Here is an 11,150-nt window from a genome sequence, read left to right on the forward strand (position 1 = left end):
TGGGCTAGGACTGGGTCTAGTGTTGTCAGTTTAGAAAAAAAACTGAAAATCACTGAGAATAATTCAGGCCAGCCAGGGTTTTGCTTTGTTTTAAATTGTAAATACAGGAAATATGTTTTACATCTCTATTTAATGTGTCAATATCTGAAAATATTTTTAATCACTAAAATTAAATAAAAGTACTAGTTTTACAGAATGTTTCTCCTGTTTGGAAGAAGCCCTTCTTCATCCCCACCACTTTTTTTTTTTTGTAATTTATTTATATGTGTATGTGTGAGTGTGTGTGTGTGTGGCCAGCTCCGCCCACCAGGGGGCGGGGCTGGCTGGCATGTGGTGCTGGGGGATTGAACCACGGTCGCTGTGCTCTGCTAAGCTTGTTCTAAGTAGGTGCTTTAGACCACTGAGCCATCTCACCAGCCCTCCCACCACTTTTCTAAAGCAAATAACCACTAGTTAACACCAGAGCGTGGGCAGAAGTCGACAGTCCTCTAAGGGCACCAGGCTGTAGGCCTGCCCTGACTTCGTCTTCCTAATTCAGTGGCTTGAGGAGCTCTCGAAGTCCAGAACATGTCTGACAGCCTCCGGCCTCCCAAGTTTCTAGAGGAGCTCATGATAGGAACACTTCAGGACTGAAACTGCACAGCAACGGCTGCCTCTCTTGGACCTCTGTGCTTATCTTGAGAGCTCCAGAGCTCTCTGGCTTACTGTTGTGGAAAGCAGCACAGCTGGGATTCGGAGTTCTATGAGAGGTTATAATGCAAGGTAGAGAGGAATGAACAAGATAATTCTGAGCATCACTAAAGTGAAATTCTCTTCTGCAACTCAGTATTATCTGGGTAAACCAGAACTCCCGTTAACAACTGTGTATGACCTAAGGACAAAGCACACAGAAAGCATTTACCAACATGTACTATTTGCTTCTATTTCTAAGTCAAATCACATGTGAAAAATAAGATACCTATCGATTTGAAAAGTAGGTTCTAAAATAAAGGATGAGAAGAATATTTTGCAAACACAAATAAGCTACTTCACAGCAGTTTTCTTTTGGAGAAAATGAAGGGGGAGAAAGGGAGCTTTGTTTTGGCCTAGATGGTTTTTACATTATTTGAACTTTTCACTACATACAATTATTATTATTCTCTCTCCCCAGATTTAAAGAGTAGGCACATGGGAGAAGGGAGAAGGGAGAAGGGAGGGATGTTTAATTCCTGACCTCAAATATAAAGGTATTTGAATTAAACTCTGAAAAACAATAGACATTCTTCAGAGGAAGGCTTTTTAATCTCACTTAAGAAGAACCCGGTTATCTGTAGACACACTTCTCTTCCAGAAAAGGCCCAAGAGGAGCCGGTCCTGGCAGCAAATGAACACTAGCATCTCAGACTGGCTTAAAGTCTTAGTCTCTAATGCCTCAGTCCTTCTGTTCACTTTCATTATAGTTTGGCTTCCAAAGTAATAGGATTTTCAAGAGACGGTACCGCTGATAAAGCAGGCTGGCTCACTGACAAACTCTTTGTCTTTGGTTGATAATCAAAGACAACAGATTCCATCATTTAAGGGTAGAAATTTCATTAAAAGTCACTGTAGCTTTGTTGAGGACTTAAATGTTCTACATGGAAGAGTCTGAAACAAACCCTTCTTAGATACACATTCAAGCCCTAAAGAGAGTCTCAAGATACATAGCAATCTACTCGTAAAAGTTCCTTTCCCATCTAATATGAAGAAAAGCTATTGTGTGCACGCAGGCGTGCGCGTGTGTGTGAAGAAATTCATCAAGTGATAGCTCTATCATTCTCAAATAAACAGCCCTAAGAACTTAGCAAATAGGATCACAGACAGCTTTATCACTCTTGCACTGCCATTCCAGCAATATTTTCCTATGCCCAGAGGTGCAAGCAGGGAAACTAATCCAGATTTAAAGCGGCAGAATGGAAATCAGCGGAATGATGAGAAAAGAAAAGCATGCGGCAGGGATTCTCTCTCGCTCAGTCACGTTTTCCAACCTTCAGAAGCTTGAGACTCCTGCATTCTTCTGAATAACCTGGCATCACCACTGACAAAGGTATTGGTTATCTGAAAAACATTCTATGGCTCGAATATTTATTTCTTCTAAAATGTACATTGAAATTTAACTGCTATTGTGGCAGAATTGAGAAATGTGACTTCTAAGAGGTAAGTTGGCCACGAGGGCTCCTCTCACAAAATTCTGTAGAAGTTTGAAAGGGGTGGGGATGAGTTTAATCCTTAGTATTGAAAAGGAGAAAGCTGGGGAGGCAAGTCGGATGCCCAGCTCCTCTGCATTTTCACCATTCCTCCACACTGTGCTGCAGTAAGGCCGTGGCCCGGATGCTGGGACCTTGGCACTGGACTTCCAGCCTCAGGACCACAACACATGGTGTTCTTTACATACTGGGCTAAGAGAGCTGTGTTAAAGTTCTATACTGACCACTAACTCTTTTGACTTTTTATGCATTTTATATCAACAGAATTGACAGACCATTTTTACTCTAAAAAATTTAAAAAGAAATTGAGACATTGTCTTTTTAAAATTACTAAAACTGAAAAAATTCCTCCAAATAAAGATTCTCTGGCAGATAAAAATACAGACAAGCTGGAGTTCAGATTTTAAGCTTTATTTTCCTATTTAAACATTTTTAGTTTTGAGTTAATGTGACCAAAATTGGGTTTTATGTTACTTTAGCTATTTCTGTCAATATACACCATATTGATTAGCTGCCACAAACTATAAAATCTGGCTTAATGACCATATTACAAATGATGCATCTGGTCATTCAGTGTAAATCTATCCTTACTGATAATCAAATATTGATAGATGGATAATGGAGTTGCCATATCATAAATTATTAAGGTACAAAGGAAAATGGAAATACTTTCTATTTGGGTAGTTCACAAAGTGAAAACTCAATAGCAACATACAGAGAATCCCCACATTAAATGACAATGATGACTAACTTTTCTACTTGGGTCATTTAAGTTTCCAACTGAAAACCTACAATACTCTCGGCCACTTGTCCGCTCATCTTTAATCCTCTCTCAGCGTCCCCGTCTCCATTTCTAGGGAGCCACTCTTCCTCTTACCACTGCTCTTCGTGGCTTTCCTCTAAACACTCTGGACCATTACTTGCTACTCCCTCTGCCTCTGCCTCCTCACATCAAGCTACCTTGCAGAAGACAAAACAACTCCTCTTCATCTCGCCCTCACTGCCTTTCCTTTCTTCTTTCTCATTAGTTAGCTGAGATTTTGCCTAACTTTTCTCTTCAGCTTCTATTTTCTTCATTCTTTACCCCCCTCGATATCTCTCTGCTTTTAAGGCCTGCCAATGATTTTTCTGCGCATCTAAGAACACAGAAAACATTAGGTTTTTATTATTACTACCATTTGGTCACAATGACAAGATAAATAGTTCTTCTAAAAAAAGAAAAAGCAGACATGAAATGCTAAAATAGAAAGATATTTTTACTTGGCTGTGATAATGAATTACATATAGTTAACAATTCAGAATTATTAGCAGGAAAAAGCTAACTTTATTATTTTTGTAGGTTTATATTTTTAATTGGTAGTTTAAGGTAATGTCATTAAATTAAAAATTATAAATTATCTTAAAATCAAATTTGGTTTAACAAAAAGAGAAGGTAACTTTTAGAGTATACTATATACAAAGTATAATACATTCAAAGTATAAGCCAATTTGTTTTCTTTTATATTGAAAGCCAGATTTGCTACTCTTACTATGTGACTCAGCAGCTGGAATTAAGGGTCTTCCTGCTACCCTGCTTATGTCACTGAACAGGAGGAAATCACCCAGCATAAAACAAAAGGAAAGCACAAAACCAGGTGAGTTAAAAAAAAAAAAAATTATCCTCTATAATTTTATTTAACAGCATACAAAACTTTTCCCTTTTTTTTTTTTTTTTTTTTTGTTGTTGTTGTTGTTTTTTGATACAGGGTCTCGCCATAGAGTTCAGACTTGTACTGCTCCTCCTGTCCCTGCTTCCCTTACTGCTGGGATTACAGGCATGTGCCACCATGCCCAGTTTTTGGGCCAGCACGGTGTGCCCAGGGTTTCACGGTACCAGGGATCAAACTCTGGACCTTGCACTTTCCAAGCAGGTACTTATGCCCCAGTCTTTAAAATTTTTTAAAGCTTTAAATTAACAGTATTTCAATGAAACTACTTTTTCTCTATAGTACAAGTACCTAATTAGCTTTTACTTTTAAATTTTATTTATGGTCCAAGGAATTGAACCCAGAACCTCTTGTATAATCTATGGAACTATTTTTTTTTCTTTACCTAGTTTTCATATTTTTAGTGTATTTACAGTCTCATTCTTGTCATTTTTAAAAGGATTTTCAAAACCACTTCAGAGAAAAACAGGTGGATACTAATAAGGAAAAATCATGAAACTGATACAATGATTTGCTGTTGACTTAGCTTTTCTTACGACACAGCCTGGGTGAACACAGATGACTTACATTCGTACAAGGTAATCTGTGCTTCTCACAGCACCTGTCAATTTTGAGGATCTCAAATGATAATATCCTTTAAGAAATTATTAAAGCTCCAGCACCTTTTAATATTTCAAATAAAAAAAATCTAAATAATTAGCAAGATAACACCAAATCAACCACAGATTTGAGACATACTATACTGTTACTTGAAAAACAAAACCAATATAATACATGATGTATGGAAAAGGTTGAACACGGATGGACAACTCAGGCCCAGGCTGACTCTACACAGGGAACTAGGACACAAGTAATTTGAGTGCTTCAATGTTTCCTCATGACATTTATTTCCAGTAACATAAAAAGATAATAAAAGCCTTATCTATAAGGGAAAAGATGGAAGCATTAATTAACCTAGTGTGCTTAGCTCTTGGAACTATTCTCCATGTCAAAATAAAAGGAAGTAAATTTTATAAATCATCCATTTGTGATAAGAACATGAAATATCAAACATAAACTAGAATTCAGTTACTGGATTTAAAAAACAAAAAGCTATCAGCATAGCTAGCCAATAAACAAAACTATATAAAAACTATACATTCATTTCCCAAAATCAGTATTGACCTTTAAGTCTCCTGTAATTGCATATAAAACAGACACGACTTTTGAGCATCTACTCTAAACACTCTTACCTTTCTCTCTCCTGTTTCTACCACTTGCTAGGCTTGAATTTTAGATAATTCTGTTTTCCATTTAACACTGTCACGTAACAGCATATTACTCACATACATAACAAGATTCTAATGCTACATATTTCAGACCTTTACAAAACCCATCTTACCCACAAATCTCCCAAAATACTTGGAAGTAATTTCTAAAGACATATTTACCCTCTGCTCTCCTGAAAGGACTTGAGGAAGAAAGAATAAATAAGCATGCAACACAACCACAATTTATAAAGCTATTTATGAAAAGGGGCACATACACTTCTGTTTACTGATGGTTTCGGAATGTTAACATTTAAGAAAAAGCATGTTGCAGTAAAGTATTTAGTATAAGAAATTATACATATATATTAGTATTGAACGTGACAAAACTGATACACTGTGATGGTGATGATAAAGGAGGCATGGTCTGGTTATGTAGTTTTCAAACTTTAAAGCCCTTTCTTCAAATAACACATGAAGTGTGTACAAGCCACTGAGGTGAAGCTGTTCCGAGTCCGAGGCAGAGCATCCATAGACCTAGCTTCTATCCTCTCCTCCCTCCCACCCTGAGGCACCCCGGAAATCCCGTGTGGTTTAGAGGAACAGAGTTTAAACTTACTGATTTCATTAGTCAGAAGCTTCTTTGAAGCAACTACTTTAACAATTACAGAAGCTATGTATGATCCCAGGCAGTAATTCAGTTATGTTTAATAATATGAGCACTTATTTGAGACACAGAAACCCAATGAATCACAAAATTTTAAAGACCAGAGAAAAATTTAACCCTTCCATATTTTATACACGATAACTCTAAATTCCCACAGGTTATCAGAGAGATCTGTTGTTTTTTTACTCCACTGCAACTAAAGTCAGCTGCAAATATTTTACATACGGCTTGAATACAACTTACCCTACTCAAATGTTTCCTACTTTGTTCTTCAGTTCAGAGTATCATTTTGCACTAATGACCACATAAGTATTAGTTACAATTGCCTTTGAAACATTTTGAAAGAGAGCTTAAATCTAACCCTTTGAAGAATTTAACAGGTTTTAAGAATATGGTAAAACTGCACTACTACAGACCTCAACTCCACCAACAGCTAGTCCTAGAGATTAGCACTGTTCAACAGTTTTTGTTGAGTAGGTCTTAAGGGGTTTTGCCCCATTTCAAAGTAGGGAGAAATGAAATGCTTTTTGTTTAACTTTATATTTAATTCAGAAATCTGAATTTAAGATTACCTTTGATTTTGATTTATTCCTTTTGGTTCTCTCAAGGAAGTTGAGAAATGCTAAAACTCTCTATAGAGCTCTAAATTAGGATTTTATGTGATGACAAAAAGGCAAGATGACCACATTTACTAAGTATGAAAGCTGAGAATCTAAAAATACCTTTTCTTTTTAAAAATCTTTTACTTATTCATTTATTTGGTATAGGGTCTCACTACACAGCTTGGACTCTTACTGACCCTCCTGCCTCAGTTTCCGCAGTGCTGAGATTACAGGGTTGTGCCACCACGCCCAGTTTCAGTGGCTGGCACAACACGTCTGGGGTTCCAGGGCTGGCAGAGTACGCAGTACTGGGCATCTAACCCAGGTCTCTGCACTTGCCAGGCAACTGCTTAGAGTGGTGAGCTGTTTCCCCAGCCCCAATATCTTTCCTTTTAATTTTCAGAATGAAACAATATCCATTTTGTATACATAGGCTTGTACTAAGTTAGTGAAGATTCTACTAATATATACGGAATATAAATATAAAACTATTCTGCTTCATACATAATTTAGTATAATTAACAAGTAGGAATCAAAATAACTTCACTAATATAAAATATAAAGATTAGAGAGTCAGTCCATAGCTCAGCGGACTAACGAGCCTGCTTAGGCAGAGCACAGCAGCCAGGGTTCAATCCTCAGCCTGCCGTGCCAGCCCCACACCCGGGGGCGTGTTGAGATGGCGATTGAGATTGTGTGTGGTAGTGCGCGCCTGTAATCAAAGAGCTTGGGGACTGCAAACAGGAGAATCACTACGAGTCTGATCTACGTGGTAGACCCTATAGACCCTGTTCTAAATATAGGAAACAAAAAAAAAAAAGAGTAATTGAATGGTTTTAAACAACAAAAGCATCATTTCTGACAAAAATTTAGAAAAACTACACATGATATTTATTAAATATGTAACAAAATAAGGCACAATAGTTTTGAAAAGTCATAAATGCATCAAAATCAGTTAAATAAAAAAATGCCTCCCACATTTCTTCATAGACTATACAGATAAAAATTAAATTAATTTCTATTAAGGGATAATTATCTTGCATTTGAAAAATTGGCAGGTATCTTACAAAACAATGCTCTTTAATTACAGCGAAAGCATACACTAGGCAGGGAACTCACTTCTGCCTCGCTCAGATTACACAAGCATTCTCCTATCTAAGAAAAACCCCACATTTTCTAACGGTTCAAATATTGCTGGAAAAATTTATTAAATATTCTATGTGTGAACCATTATGCTGGAAATTCTTTTGGTATATAAAAATCAAATATCATAGGAAAAATTCCCTTAATAGGCTTATGCTGAAATTACTAAGAAATCAAGATGGATGCTACTTTCTCCCATTACTGAACACTGTACACAATGAAGGAGTAACAGATAAATCTTAGAATTATGAAAGCCTGCCTACAACAGAGTTGGGATTTGTGCTGGCATCTGCGCTGTGTAACCAACCTTTAGCTGGTGGAAAAGGATGGGAAGGAAGAGAGTCTGAGCACAGCTCCAGGGGAAACTGCAGGAGTTCTTCGGTGTCTGCAGAGGCTGAGAAACAAGAGAAACACCTGTTATCTAGGAATGTCCGATTGTTAATTTTTTTAAATTAAGAACCTGTAACGATGTATGCACTTCATGCGGAGCTTTTCCTCTGCCTCATTCCACTTTATCCTGGCTGCATTTTCCCTGGTTTCTCCTGCTCACCCTTCACCTGAATGGTGCTGAGTGGGGCGCTACCTACCTTGATAGGATGGTTGTGGACTTTAAAAGATGAATGCCTCTAAATCACTTTGAATAGTGGTTTGAAAACAGTAGCAATGCAATAGTAACTATTATCTATACTCATTTCTATGACCCAACAGCTGTCACCTTTGAAAAACACCTGACACAATCATTTAATCCATCTGACATGACTGCAATGTTCAAATCTTACCAACGTTATAGATGTAGAATGCAATCAATTTTACAGCGGTTAGGCTTAAGCATGAATATTTTAACTCGTAAGTCACTTAATCATCAGAAAGTATTACATTCCTCTCTAGCCGTTTTTCATTAGTTTTAATAATTTACGCTTCTTTAAAATATATTAAAAATACTACTTCCTAAACTTTATTGGAATAAAAACACCTCTGAGAAATGGTTGAATACAATTCTGGAAATAAGCAAATACAAGGCACACAGTTTTGTTTGCTACAATGATAAATTCTCAGGTACCTTGAAGATCTTCTCAGCAATCTTGTGTAGGAGCCCCTAAACTACTGCTGAGTTAATACACTATAATCTAAGTCTAAAAGCAGCAGTCCTCATGTAAATGCCATCTAATCATATGTGAAAAAAATCAAGGCAGCCATATTTGTATATCTATTTAGATAAACATAAAAAAGTGTTAAATATCTCTTCAAAAACCAAGCTGCTTATTTATCTCCCTCTATATTTTATTAATGAGCTATAATATTAAAGTATTTCTCATCTATCAAAGTTTACCTCTTTGTAGAGACTTCTCAATATGGGCTTTTGTGGTTTGTAAAGCCTGATTTTTGTCAAAAGTTATTGCAACTGCTGTGACTGTAACCTGGAATTATAGAAACAGTAGTCATTAGCACAATAATCATTACAAAACTTAAGTTTCTTAGAATCTTTCAGCACTACAGAACAACTTATACAACTGGCTAGCCTGCCTTTCGTGGTTAAGATCCTCAACCAGAATTGCACATATTTACCCAAACATTCAAACTAAACTAAGGCTAGCATAGATAGCTAAAGCTAGACATTCCAGAAAAAGGTCAAGGGCTTTCTCTAAAAGATGGAGACTGCAAAATCCCTCATAATGGGTACTCCCATTATAGTACCCGTTCTATGTCTTCTGGAAGACTTCCAAACCCATCTTCAGATAACCAGAGTTCAGAGAAATGAAAAGAACGACCTGATTCATACTAAATGTGTTTTAAAACATTTTGAAAATGGTATGTGTTTATTTATGACAAAATTATAATACTAAAACATCAGATAAAATCTAGAAACCATCTTTAATAATAGACTGATTCTTAATTACCTGAATTAATTCATCCTCAGGTAGCGATACAGTGAAATTTACATGGCAAAGGCAGCAGGGAATCATAGATCGGAGTTTAAAATATAGGCTCTACACAATAGAAAATAGTATCAATGTTACTTACTTGATTTAAAATGTATAAAAGCTGATTTTCTTTATACTATATTATGGCAATCAAAAGATAAAACAAAAATGTCCACTTCTGTTTTGTCTATTCTTACATTAAGGTTATATTCTTAATACTTAAATGGAGAAAAGGATTTAATAATTGTCAGTAAGTAATAAAATATAATAGGCTTTTTAAAAATGTACAGATATATTATTAAATGTTAAGCTCTTAAACTTTTTCTTTTATAGTATGATACTTCAAAAGAGATCATACTCACCTGATAACAAGGGTAAGGTTGACAAATTAATTATGTAAAGTGCTACAGACAATATAATTATCTCCTATAATTTCATCATCAGGGTAGAGGACTTTTACATAAAACTTAATTAAACGGTTCCTACCTTGAGCAAGTTTTCACACAGATCATTAAAATTCTTATTGAGAGCTTGATTAGTCAGGTTAAGACTGCTTAACCTGATTACTCTCACCGACGTGAACATCTAAATATGGGGAGAGGAAACAACACATTTTCTTGTTAACTAAATACTGTCACACTGGACAGAACTGCCAGATGAGTCATAACTAATGTGGTATAAAAAAGAATAGCATTTTTCATTACCATAAGGAAGTAAAAAATAGATATTGTATTTAGATAAAACTTACTAAAATTTATGTGGCATTTACTTAAAACTAATACCATGCTTACCTGTATTTCTGATGTCCAGTTATTTATACCAGGCATAATTTCTGTATTACAACTATAAAAACCTGCCAAAATAAATTACAAGTAAAATATATGAAACAATTTGATTAGCATACTAGTATCATTTTTCCACTTATTACATGAAATTTAACTTTTATTCCTATCATTCTTTTACTGTAAGCCACTGTACCTTCATGAAAATTTAAACACTTTAAGGGCCAGAGATATAACTTAGCGGCAGCACAAACGCCTGCCTGGCAAGTGCAAGGCCCTGAGTTCAACGCCCGGTACCACCCCAAAACAACTGACACTGAATTTAAACCCTTCAAGTACATTCTACGATTTTGTCTTTTACAAAGACAAAAGGATTTAGTGGCTGCAGATGAGGCTGTTCTGGAGCTCCTGCCTTGCAGGCACAAGGCTCTGGGGTTTGACACTCCACACCACAAGAAAGATGAAAGATTTTAAAATCATTTCCACCTTAATTCTATATAAACATTTTTAAATTATGTGTTTTAAGACCAGAAGAAAGCACATGACAGAATGTGACAGCATAATAAAACCCTAAGGTTAGTGCTATAATAATTACAGTCTATAACACTGACACAAAACCAGCTGTATTTCAACAGTGATTGCTTCCCATTCACCTGGAGGAGGAGGAACATCAGTAAGCAGAGAATGGACATCTTCCAGGGCATCCGTGTCATCAATCTGAAAGAAGATCACAACTATTATACACCAGTAATAAAGGTGTAATCACATCAAAATTTAAAAATTGTAAAGTACAAACACCTTAAGAATCAACAAAGAGCTGAGCCATTTACTAAATCAAAACACATAACATGAAAAAAAA

At 36.0% G+C, this 11,150-nt stretch overlaps 1 protein-coding gene across 8 annotated transcripts in view; it reads right to left on the reverse strand.

The window, feature by feature from the left end:
• C2cd5 (C2 calcium dependent domain containing 5) overlaps positions 1-11,150 on the reverse strand; it is a 113,997-nt gene that overhangs the window by 14,912 nt on the left and 87,935 nt on the right. For all 8 annotated transcript variants that reach the window (XM_023718912.1, XM_004634553.2, XM_023718909.1 and 5 more), the window contains 6 exons: positions 10,945-11,008; positions 10,301-10,362; positions 9,996-10,094; positions 9,486-9,575; positions 8,918-9,005; positions 7,895-7,981 (listed from right to left, as the gene is read on the reverse strand). In XM_023718912.1, the coding sequence (XP_023574680.1) occupies positions 7,895-7,981; positions 8,918-9,005; positions 9,486-9,575; positions 9,996-10,094; positions 10,301-10,362; positions 10,945-11,008 (490 nt within the window). The remainder of the gene's footprint in view (positions 1-7,894; positions 7,982-8,917; positions 9,006-9,485; positions 9,576-9,995; positions 10,095-10,300; positions 10,363-10,944; positions 11,009-11,150) is intronic.

The sequence above is a fragment of the Octodon degus genome, unplaced genomic scaffold (assembly GCF_000260255.1).
Source record: "Octodon degus isolate 3935 unplaced genomic scaffold, OctDeg1.0 scaffold00064, whole genome shotgun sequence".
Taxonomy (NCBI): Eukaryota; Metazoa; Chordata; class Mammalia; order Rodentia; family Octodontidae; genus Octodon; species Octodon degus.